We start from the raw sequence: 12306 nt of genomic DNA, 5'->3' as shown, positions 1-12306 counted from the left end.
TAGTCTAAATAGCTCCTCTACTGGCTGTAGTCTTTAGTCTAAATAGCTCCTCTACTGACTGTAGTCTTTAGTCTAAATAGCTCTTCTACTGGCTGTAGTCTTTAGTCTAAATAGCTCCTCTACTGACTGTAGTCTTTAGTCTAAATAGCTCCTCTACTGGCTGTAGTCTTTAGTCTAAATAGCTCCTCTACTGACTGTAGTCTTTAGTCTAAATAGCTCCTCTACTGACTGTAGTCTTTAGTCTAAATAGCTCCTCTACTGACTGTAGTCTTTAGTCTAAATAGCTCCTCTACTGACTGTAGTCTTTAGTCTAAATAGCTCCTCTACTGACTGTAGTCTTTAGTCTAAATAGCTCCTCTACTGACTGTAGTCTTTAGTCTAAATAGCTCCTCTACTGACTGTAGTCTTTAGTCTAAATAGCTCCTCTACTGACTGTAGTCTTTAGTCTAAATAGCTCCTCTACTGGCTGTAGTCTTTAGTCTAAATAGCTCCTCTACTGACTGTAGTCTTTAGTCTAAATAGCTCCTCTACTGGCTGTAGTCTTTAGTCTAAATAGCTCCTCTACTGGCTGTAGTCTTTAGTCTAAATAGCTCTTCTACTGGCTGTAGTCTTTAGTCTAAATAGCTCCTCTACTGACTGTAGTCTTTAGTCTAAATAGCTCCTCTACTGGCTGTAGTCTTTAGTCTAAATAGCTCCTCTACTGACTGTAGTCTTTAGTCTAAATAGCTCCTCTACTGACTGTAGTCTTTAGTCTGAATAGCTCCTCTACTGGCTGTAGTCTTTAGTCTAAATAGCTCTTCTACTGGCTGTAGTCTTTAGTCTAAATAGCTCCTCTACTGACTGTAGTCTTTAGTCTAAATAGCTCCTCTACTGACTGTAGTCTTTAGTCTAAATAGCTCCTCTACTGACTGTAGTCTTTAGTCTAAATAGCTCTTCTACTGGCTGTAGTCTTTAGTCTAAATAGCTCCTCTACTGACTGTAGTCTTTAGTCTAAATAGCTCTTCTACTGGCTGTAGTCTTTAGTCTAAATACCTCCTCTACTGGCTGTAGTCTTTAGTCTAAATAGCTCCTCTACTGGCTGTAGTCTTTAGTCTAAATAGCTCCTCTACTGACTGTAGTCTTTAGTCTAAATAGCTCCTCTACTGGCTGTAGTCTTTAGTCTAAATAGCTCCTCTACTGACTGTAGTCTTTAGTCTAAATAGCTCCTCTACTGGCTGTAGTCTTTAGTCTAAATAGCTCCTCTACTGACTGTAGTCTTTAGTCTAAATAGCTCCTCTACTGGCTGTAGTCTTTAGTCTAAATAGCTCCTCTACTGACTGTAGTCTTTAGTCTAAATAGCTCCTCTACTGGCTGTAGTCTTTAGTCTAAATAGCTCCTCTACTGACTGTAGTCTTTAGTCTAAATAGCTCCTCTACTGGCTGTAGTCTTTAGTCTAAATAGCTCCTCTACTGACTGTAGTCTTTAGTCTAAATAGCTCCTCTACTGACTGTAGTCTTTAGTCTAAATAGCTCTTCTACTGGCTGTAGTCTTTAGTCTAAATACCTCCTCTACTGGCTGTAGTCTTTAGTCTAAATAGCTCCTCTACTGGCTGTAGTCTTTAGTCTAAATAGCTCCTCTACTGACTGTAGTCTTTAGTCTAAATAGCTCCTCTACTGGCTGTAGTCTTTAGTCTAAATAGCTCCTCTACTGACTGTAGTCTTTAGTCTAAATAGCTCCTCTACTGGCTGTAGTCTTTAGTCTAAATAGCTCCTCTACTGACTGTAGTCTTTAGTTTAAATAGCTCCTCTACTGGCTGTAGTCTTTAGTCTAAATAGCTCCTCTACTGGCTGTAGTCTTTAGTCTAAATAGCTCCTCTACTGACTGTAGTCTTTAGTCTAAATAGCTCCTCTACTGACTGTAGTCTTTAGTCTAAATAGCTCCTCTACTGGCTGTAGTCTTTAGTCTAAATAGCTCCTCTACTGACTGTAGTCTTTAGTCTAAATAGCTCCTCTACTGGCTGTAGTCTTTAGTCTAAATAGCTCCTCTACTGACTGTAGTCTTTAGTCTAAATAGCTCCTCTACTGACTGTAGTCTTTAGTCTAAATAGCTCCTCTACTGACTGTAGTCTTTAGTCTAAATAGCTCCTCTACTGACTGTAGTCTTTAGTCTAAATAGCTCCTCTACTGACTGTAGTCTTTAGTCTAAATAGCTCCTCTACTGGCTGTAGTCTTTAGTCTACATAGCTCCTCCACTGGCTGTAGTCTTTAGCCTAAATAGCTCCTCTACTGGCTGTAGTCTTTAGTCTAAATAGCTCCTCTACTGGCTGTAGTCTGTAGTCTAAATAGCTCCTCTACTGACTGTAGTCTTTAGTCTAAATAGCTCCTCTACTGACTGTAGTCTTTAGTCTAAATAGCTCCTCTACTGGCTGTAGTCTTTAGTCTAAATAGCTCCTCTACTGACTGTAGTCTTTAGTCTAAATAGCTCCTCTACTGACTGTAGTCTTTAGTCTAAATAGCTCCTCTACTGACTGTAGTCTTTAGTCTAAATAGCTCTTCTACTGACTGTAGTCTTTAGTCTAAATAGCTCCTCTACTGACTGTAGTCTTTAGTCTAAATAGCTCCTCTACTGACTGTCGTCTTTAGTCTAAATAGCTCCTCTACTGACTGTAGTCTTTAGTCTAAATAGCTCCTCTACTGACTGTAGTCTTTAGTCTAAATAGCTCCTCTACTGACTGTAGTCTTTAGTCTAAATAGCTCCTCTACTGGCTGTAGTCTTTAGTCTAAATAGCTCCTCTACTGACTGTAGTCTTTAGTCTAAATAGCTCCTCTACTGACTGTAGTCTTTAGTCTAAATAGCTCCTCTACTGACTGTAGTCTTTAGTCTAAATAGCTCCTCTACTGACTGTAGTCTTTAGTCTAAATAGCTCCTCTACTGGCTGTAGTCTTTAGTCTAAATAGCTCCTCTACTGACTGTAGTCTTTAGTCTAAATAGCTCCTCTACTGACTGTAGTCTTTAGTCTAAATAGCTCCTCTACTGACTGTAGTCTTTAGTCTAAATAGCTCCTCTACTGACTGTAGTCTTTAGTCTAAATAGCTCCTCTACTGACTGTAGTCTTTAGTCTAAATAGCTCCTCTACTGGCTGTAGTCTTTAGTCTAAATAGCTCCTATAACTGACTGTAGTCTTTAGTCTAAATAGCTATGATATCAAAATAATGATATTTACATCATCAGAGGATTTTTTCCAGAAATTAAATGCATAACTCTCTTGTCTCAGGGGGATATGAGGGGGGATTTAGCTCCTTTAAGGAGCTAAATATGAGAAAGGAAGAATCCCACACTTACTGCAATCGGCCTCGTCGCTCCAGTCGTCGCAGTCGTTGAATCCGTTGCACACTAGTTTGAGAGGGACGCATATTCCGGTCGCACACAGGAAGTGATCGCTTCCTCCGCATGTGGCTTAAGACAAAGAGCACAAAAAGACAAACCATCAGAATTCATGCTACATGCGGTCCCGGCATCTGAAGAAAAAGCCCAGTTTTCTGGCTCACAGAGTTTGCCTCGGGCCTGGCGCGGCGTGTAACAGAGCGGTGTGTTTTCGGCGGCCATCCCCGTGTTGTTGATGAACTGAGAACAGCGTAGAAACTCTGGCCAGGAGGCGTTAAACATCTGCAGAACCGGCTCACAGCCTTCACGAGCTGCTTCACAGAACGACTGACACGGCAGCACCAGAGTCCTGTACACACACACACACACACACACACACACACACACACACACACACAGCTGCTCAAGGTTCAAACACTTACAGCCAGTGTTGGGGGTAACCCATTACAAGTAACTTGAGTTACATAATCAGATTACTTTTTCAGGTAACTAGTAAAGTAATGCATTACAAGTAACTTGAGTTACGTAATCACAATACTTTTTCAAGTAACTACAACCCCAAATCAGAAAAAGTTGGGACAGTATGGAATGTGCAAATAAAATAAAAAAGAAGTGATTTCTAAAATGACTTTGACTTGTATTTCATTGCAGACAATATGAACACAAAATATTTCATGTTTTGTCTGGTCAACTTCATGTCATTTGTAAATGTGCATCCTTTCCTGTCATTCAGACCTGCAACACATTTCAAAAAAAGTTGGGACAGTAAAGCATTTACCACTTTGTAATGTTGCCATTCCTTTTCACAACACTTAAAAGATGTTTAGGGACTGAAGACACCAAGTGATGAAGTGTTTCAGGTGAAATTTTGTCCCATTCTTCCTGCAAACAAGTCTTAAGGTGGGCAACAGTACGGGGTCTTCGTTGTCGCATTTTGCGCTTCAAAATGCGCCTCACATTCTCTATTGGAGACAGATCGGGACTGCAGGCAGGCCAGTCAAGTACCCGTACCCTCTTCCTCCGCAGCCAGGACTTTGTAATGTGTGCAGAATGTGGTTTTGCATTGTCTTGTTGAAATATGCATGGACGTCCCTGGAAAAGATATCTTCTTGAAGGCAGCATATTATGCTCCAAAATCTCTATGTACTGTTCAGCATTAATGGTGCCTTCACAGAAGTGCAAGTTACCTTTGCCAAGGGCACTGACACAACCCCATACCATGACAGACCCTGGCTTTTGGACTTGTTGCTGGTAACAGTCTGGATGATCCTTTTCTTCTTTGGTCCGGAGCACACGGCGTCCATTCCTCCCAAAAAATACCTCAAATACTGATTCATCTGACCACAGTACACATTTCCACTGTGTGATGGTCCATCCCAGATGCCTCCGAGCCCAGAGAAGTCGACGGCGCTTCTGGACACTGTTAACATAAGGCTTCCTTTTGGCACAGTACAGTTTTAACTGGCATTTGTGGATGTAACTACGTATTGTGGTACTTGACAAAGGTTTGCCAAAGTAGTCCTGAGCCCATGTGGTGATATCGCTTCTAGATGAATGACGATTCTTGATGCAGTGCCGCCTGAGGGATCGGAGATCATGGTTGTTCAGCTTAGGCTTGCGGCCTTGTCCTTTACGCACTGAAATTCCACGCATTTAGAAATCACTTCTTTCTTTTTTTATTTGCGTTTTCCAAACTGTCCCAACTTTTTCTGATTTGGGGTTGTAGTAAAGATTACTAGATACTTGAAAAAGTAATCTTCTGATTACGTATCTCAAGTTACTTGTAATGCGTTACTATACTAGTTTAATTAGGTCTTATTTAACTCTATAAACAATAATACTGATCTGCCAACATTGTCTCTCTCTGATAAATTAAAATAAGCTGATAACATCACTGTTTACTCCAGAACGACTGTACAGCCAAATCTAATTCTGTCGCAGTATTGTCCTGTTTAACACTGAAGCTGCTCTGACACAATCAGCGTTGGAGAAGAGCGATATCAATAAAGATGATTGATTGATTAGTTTGTGTTTTAAGGGTTAACGGAAATGTACGGAAAATAACTGGATAATGTAGTGGCAAAAAATAATTACCAGTACATTTTTAGGTTTTTTTTACAGTGTAGTTAACTGTGTGTTTTTTAACATAGTTACGATCACTTGTTTCTGCGTTGTCTTTTCCTGTGTTTTGATGAGGAGATTCAGTGCTCATTCAGAAGATGCTTAATAGCGCCCCCTAGCGGAAAACACGGAAACCCGGAAGCATTTTCTTACAAATAACCGAAATTCAGAGTTTGGCGGAGGAAAAGTTAACTTCAAATTTGGAGCCCAGCTTGGGCTCGATTCCTCAGATTGCTCTAGTGATTTGCAATATAAACACACCTGCGGTCCGGCTGGCTGATGCATTGTGGGAGTGCGATGGAGCAGCCGAACAGCATGATGTGTGTGTGTGTGTGTGTGTGTACCTGTGGTCCGGCTGGCTGATGCATTGTGGGAGTGCGATGGAGCAGTCGAACAGCATGATGTGTGTGTGTGTGTGTGTGTGTGTGTGTGTACCTGCGGTCCGGCTGGCTGATGCATTGTGGGAGTGCGATGGAGCAGCCGAACAGCATGATGTGTGTGTAGCAGGACAGCCGGCTCAGATAGCTGAAGAACTTCAGGAACATCTGCAGCTCGGCGCTCTTGACGACCGTCGCCCCCGGCAACACGCCGCTCTGATTGTATGGCAGCATGTGACACTGCCTCTCTGTGATGTCAGAGCAGGAACCTGTCACAAACAATACTGGAAGCTGATTGGCTGAGGAGAGAGGGCGTTCAGTGGTCAGTTTAAAGCAGGTGTGTGTGTGTGTGGGGGGGGGGGGGGTAGTCTGCAAGTGTGAGTGTGTGTGTGCATGTGCATGTTTGTGTGTGTGCATGTTTGCGTATTTGTCTGTGAGTGTGTGTGCTAGTCTGTGAGTGTGTGTGTGTGTGTGTGTGTGTGTGTGTGTAATATCAGGATGATGCCATGGGTATGACACAGGTATTACAGGAGAGGGTGAAATATGAGGACATTACCCATGACCCCACTTTACAAAAGGCTTATAAATCACACAGGAGGAGTTTTTATGAGAAAGTAAAAATGCAGAATGTTTCCTGTGATGGGTAGGTTTAGGGGCAGTGTGTGTGTGTGTGTGTGTGTGTGTGTGTGTGTGTGTGTGTGATGGGTAGGTTTAGGTGCAGTGTAAGTGGATAGAAAATACGGTTTGTACAGTATAACAACGCTTATGGAATGTCCCCATATGTCACAAAAACAAACGTGTGTGTCAGAGAATGTACTCTCTAAGAGTCACTGATTGTAATTATGATTCTGGTGCTCAAGTCAAAGTCAGAAAGACGAGAGAAACAGCACTCACACAAACACACACACACACACACACACACACACACACACACACACACACAGAGACCTCAGGAAAGATGATTAATCATTAGACTGTTTGGAGGAGACAGACACAAATAAAAGCTCCTGTAGAGGTTATCACACACACACACAGATGACTTTTGGGACAGAACCTTCACTGAGGACACGTCTCTCTCACACACACACACACACACACACAGAGACAGAGACAGAGACAGAGACAGAGACAGAGACACAGAGATAGAGAGAGAGAGAGAGAGAGAGAGAGAGAGAGAGAGAGAGAGAGAGAGAGAGAAAGAGAGAGAGAGAGATCTGTGTTAAATTAGATTAGCAGCCGGTCTGTAGAGGACAAAAGACGCGAGACATAAAGGGCTGAAGAGAGAAACAAACGGATAAAACATGAACTGGAGCACGTGGCATTTAAAGGGACAGTTCATCCTAAACTGACCAAATATAAGACTTACTTTCTCCAGATGAACACAACTCAATCAGTGTGTTCTGAAGCCAAAAGTGGTGTGTCTGTGTGTGTGCAGGGGGGGGGGGGGGGGGGGGGGGGGGGCTGGGGGTACCCATGAGGAAAACATCTTGTAAATCATACTTAGTGATGTTTATTTGAAAATATAAATGTTTCCTGTGATGGGTAGGTTTAGAGGCAAGAGCAGGGGCAGTGTGTGTGTGTGTGTGTGTGTGTGTGTGTGTGTGTGTGTGTGTGTGTGTGTGTGTGTGTGTGTGTGTCCGTCCGCTGGAGTTGTGTTCATCTGAAGATAGTCTTCTATTTGGTCAGTTTAGGGTGAACTGTCCCCTTATGCCTTTATGAGGATCTGACCTCTGATATTAATAGGAACACTCCAGATAAACTCCAGCTGCACTGACAGGGATAATCAGACGGTTTCCTTCTGTCATCTCCACACAAACACACACACACACACACACACACACACACACACACACACACACACACACACACACACACACACACACACACACACACACACACACACACACACACACACAGCCGCTAAACCTACCCAACACAGGAAACATTCTGCATTTTTACTTTCTCATAAAAACTCCTCCTGTGTGATTTATAAGCCTTTTGTAAAGTGGGGCCATGGGTAATGTCCTCATATTTCACCCTCTCCTGTAATACCTGTGTCATACCCATGGCATTATACACACTTGTGTCCTCATATGTCACAAAAACATGCCCACACACACAAAACCCCTCCGAGCACATTCATAAACCACACGGCAGGAAATATTAATTTAACTCTTCATCTGCCGCTCCACGACCTTACCAGCTTCTGCGCTCGTGCTTGTCACCGTGGAAACGGGTGTCCACCAATCCAGCGAGGCCACAGTGGTGGGATTGACTGATGAAGAAGAGGAGGATGAAGAAGAGGAGGATGAAGAGCTCCCGGCCCGAGGCATCCAGTGCGGAGGAGTGTGTGTGGGGACGAGCCTCTGCATCCCCGTTCCGTTACCGGCTGACATCAGGCCGGGGTCCGTGCCGTTAACAGCCGTTGCTATGGAGATGGAAGTTCTGGCATCCAGAAGTCCATTCCCAAATAAACCTGGACAAACACACACCAAAAAACAACAACAGAAACAGTTGATAAAAGAATAGAAAACAAACTAAGACTAATGTCTGCTGCAACATGCTTCAATATAAAACCAGCAACAGCTTAAAGAGTGAGGATGTGTGTGTGTGTGTGTGTGTGTGTGTGTGTGTGTGTGTGTGTGTGTGTGTGTGTGTGTGTGTGTGTGTGTAGTTAGTAAGGGTCAAGGCCAGAGAACCATAATGAATGCCTGTGCCAGATTCATCTGACCAATCAGAGCAGAGTACAAACCCGATTCCAAATAAGTTGGGACACTGTACAAATTGTGAATAAAAAAAGGGAGGCAAATGTTGAGTCATTTTGAAATGTCATGCCAAATATCGGCTCATTTTGGATTTTATGAGAGCTACACATTGCAAAATTTTTGGGACGGGCAGCAATAAGAGTCTGGAAAAGTTAAATGTACTCATAAGGAACAGCTGGAGGACCAATGTGCCACTTATTAGGTCAATTGGCAACCTGATTGGGTATAAAGAGCCTCTTAGAGTGGCAGTGTCTCTCAGAAGACGAGATGGGCAGAGGATCACCAATTCCCCAATGCTGCGGCGGACAATAGCGGAGCAATATCAGAAAGGAGTTTCCCAGAGAGTTATCTTCATCTACAGAGCATAATATCATCCAAAGATTCAGAGAATCTGGACCAATCTGTGTGTAAGGGTCAAGGGTCAAAACCAAACCGGTGATCTTCAGCCCTTAGACGGCACTGCAGCACACACAGGAATGCTACTGTAATGGACATCACAACATGGGCTCAGGAATACTTCCAGAAAACATTGGTGAACACAATCCACCGCGCCATTGGCCGTCGCCGGCTAAAACTCTACAGGTCAAAGAAGAAGCCACATCTAAACATGATCCAGAAGCGCAGGCGTTTGCTCTGGGCCAAGGCTCATTTAAAATGGACTGTGGCAAAGTAGAAAACTGTTCTGGGGTCAGACGAATCAAAATTTAGAGTTCTTTTTGGAAAACTGGGTCGCCATCCGGACTAAAGAGGACAAGGACAACCCAAGCTGTTCTCAGCGCTCAGTCCAGAAGCTGATCTCTGATGGTCTGGGGTTCATGAGTGTGTGTGGCATGGGCAGCTTACACATCTGGAAAGGCCATCAATGCTGAAAGGTCTATCCAAGTTCTAGAGCAACATCTGCTCCATCCAGACGGCGTCTCCTTCAGGGAAGACCTTGCCTTCTCCAACATGACAATGCCAGACCACACACTGCATCAATTACAACATCATGGAGAAGAAGCAGAAGAAGGATCCGGCACTGAAATGGCCAGCCTGCAGTCCAGATCTTTCACCATTAGAAAACATTTGGCGCATCATAAAGAGGAAGATGCGATAAAGAAGACCTGAGACAGTTGAGCAACTAGAAGCCTGTATTAGACAAGAATGGGACAACATTCCTATTCCTAAACTTGAGCAGCTCGTCTCCTCAGTCCCCAGACGTTTGCAGACTGATATAAAAAGAAGAGGGGATGACACACAGCGGGAAACATGGCCACGGCAGATCTAACTTCTTTTAGATGTGTTGATGCCAAGAAACATTTTATCAGTTTAAACATTTGATATTTCATCTATGCTGTATTCTGAATTAAATATTGACATTTGAAACTTCCACATCATTGTTTTTTTATTCACAATTTGTACAGTGGCCCAACTTTTTTGGAATCGGGTTTTTAATTTTATATACAAATATTATATTCTTAATGCGTTTTTACTTTCTCATAAAAACTCCTCCTGTGTGATTTATAAGCCTTTTGTAAAGTGGGGCCATGGGTAATGTCCTCATATTTCACCCTCTCCTGTAATACCTGTGTCATACCCATGGCATTATACACATTTGGGTCCTCATATGTCACAAAAACATGCCCACACACACACACACACACACACACACACACACACACTTTTTTTCTTCTGAAAAGCAGCCCTGTCTGACCCCTATAGAATACTCTGTTCTTTGTTGGCTAATCTTTACTGCACATTTATTTTGGTCTTACATGTTTTTAATTAAGTCATATATTTTCCATTATTATATATTTTTAATAATGATTTTATAAAACAATCCTTTATGCCAAATAAAGTCAAAAGCCTTCTTGAAATCTACAAAGCATGCCAGAGGATTGTAACTACACCCACTAGATGGCTGCGAGATTATTCAAAGCTTTAACATTTAGATTTACGTTTACACATTAAAACAACAATTATTATGACATAACTTCATTTATATAACACTTTTTACAACACAGATTGCCTCAAAGCAGCTTTACAGTGATAACATGAAATGAAAATGTCCTAATTTATGTTTTAATAGGTCAATAAAAAATCAAGTTTTGCATTTTTTGTAATAAAGTATAACTGTCACAATATTACAGCCAAACTTGAACATGCTGTTGTGTTCAGTGTGTGTGTGTGTGTGTGTGTTAGAGCCCCTACTGGAACACATTTACTAACGCAGACACCGCACCAACACTGCTTCACATTTCTGCCAAAAGCCTCACCAAAATAAGCAAATCCTAATCTTTCGCAGCGCAGGCCGTATTGTTTTCCTGCCCAGCGTGACGGACCCAAAGACTTCACAGGACGCCGACGCAAGCATGAAAATCTTTCTGGATCATCAAGGCATCAGTGAGAGTCCGTCATCATTTACTCTGAACTTCACCACTGAGTTCAGCGAAAGAAACACCAGAAACTCTGAGTTTCATAATACGGTCCAAACATCATCTTTAGTGCTCCACAGACGGAAGGATGGCATCCGGTTTGAGCGGCATGAGGGCGAGTGAATGATCCATCGCTTTGGATGGATGGATAGATAGACAGATATAGAGAGTCTGTGTGTGTGTGTGTGTGTGTGTGTGTGTGTGTGTGTGTGACATATGAGGACCCAAATGTGTATAATGCCATGGGTATGACACAGGTATTACAGGAGAGGGTGAAATATGAGGACATTACCCATGGCCCCACTTTACAAAAGGCTTATAAATCACACAGGAGGAGTTTTTATGAGAAAGTAAAAATGCAGAATGTTTCCTGTGATGGGTAGGTTTAGGGGCAGTGTGTGTGTGTGTGTGTGTGTGTGTGTGTGTGTGAGAGAGAGAGAGAGAGCAGACGCCATGACGGTGCAAAAAGAGACTCAGTGACACAGCAGGACGTCCGAACAGGACGAGTGTCTCTGATTCACAGCTCTGATCACGTCCCAGCAAAGACACTAAACAGCAGAGAAACTGAGACAGAGAGTGTGTGTGTGTGTGTGTGTGTGTGTGTGAGAGAGAGAAACTGAGACAGAGAGAGGACGAAGGCGGAGAGGTTGTCATTTGTGTGTGTCCGTCCAGACTGACCTCTTGACCTTCGGCGGAGGAGACGACAAATGCTTTGCGCTTTTATGAGGAGCAAACCGAGACACGCATACACACACCGATCAGGCATAACATTATGACCACACAGGTGCAGTGAATAACACTGATGATCTCTTCCTCACGGCTCCTGTTAGTGGGTGGGATATATTAGGCAGCAAGTAAACATTTAGTCCTCAGAGTTGATGTGTGTGAAGCAGGAGAAATGGGCAAGCGTAAGGATTTGAGCGAGTTTGGCCAGATTGTGACGGCTAGACGACTGGGTCAGAGCATCTCCAAAACTGCAGCTCTTGTGGGCTGTTCCCGGTCTGCAGTGGTCAGTATCTATCAAAAGTGCTCCAAGGAAGGACCAGTGGAGAACCGGCCACAGGGTCATGGGCGGCCAAGGCTCATTGATGACCGTGGGGAGCGAAGGCTGGCCCGTGGGGTCCGATCAAACAGACGAGCTACTGGAGCTCAAACTGCTCCACAAGTTAATGCTGGTTCTGATAGAAAGCTGTCAGAATACACAGAGCAGCTCAGTTTGAGGCGTATGGACCAGTCAGGGTGACCTCTGACCCCTGACCCCGCCGA

The 12306-nt window shown here is 43.3% G+C and overlaps 1 protein-coding gene across 4 annotated transcripts in view; it reads right to left on the bottom strand.

Moving 5' to 3' along the window:
* The window catches only part of corin (corin, serine peptidase), a 49212-nt gene that overhangs the window by 35031 nt on the left and 1875 nt on the right, over positions 1-12306 (bottom strand). For 3 of the 4 annotated variants that reach the window (XM_067445350.1, XM_067445348.1, XM_067445349.1), the window contains exons 4-7: positions 8062-8337; positions 5920-6130; positions 3528-3712; positions 3322-3435 (exon numbers count right to left, since the gene is read on the bottom strand). In XM_067445350.1, the coding sequence (XP_067301451.1) occupies positions 3322-3435; positions 3528-3712; positions 5920-6130; positions 8062-8337 (786 nt within the window). Of the gene's footprint in view, positions 1-3321; positions 3436-3527; positions 3713-5745; positions 5807-5919; positions 6131-8061; positions 8338-12306 lie in introns of those variants that run through there. The other variant, XM_067445351.1, reaches the window with a different exon arrangement.

The sequence above is a fragment of the Pseudorasbora parva genome, chromosome 6 (assembly GCF_024679245.1).
Source record: "Pseudorasbora parva isolate DD20220531a chromosome 6, ASM2467924v1, whole genome shotgun sequence".
NCBI classification, from domain to species: Eukaryota; Metazoa; Chordata; class Actinopteri; order Cypriniformes; family Gobionidae; genus Pseudorasbora; species Pseudorasbora parva.
The sequence above is the reverse complement of the archived record's forward strand: the minus strand, read 5'-3'. Positions and strand labels throughout refer to the sequence as shown.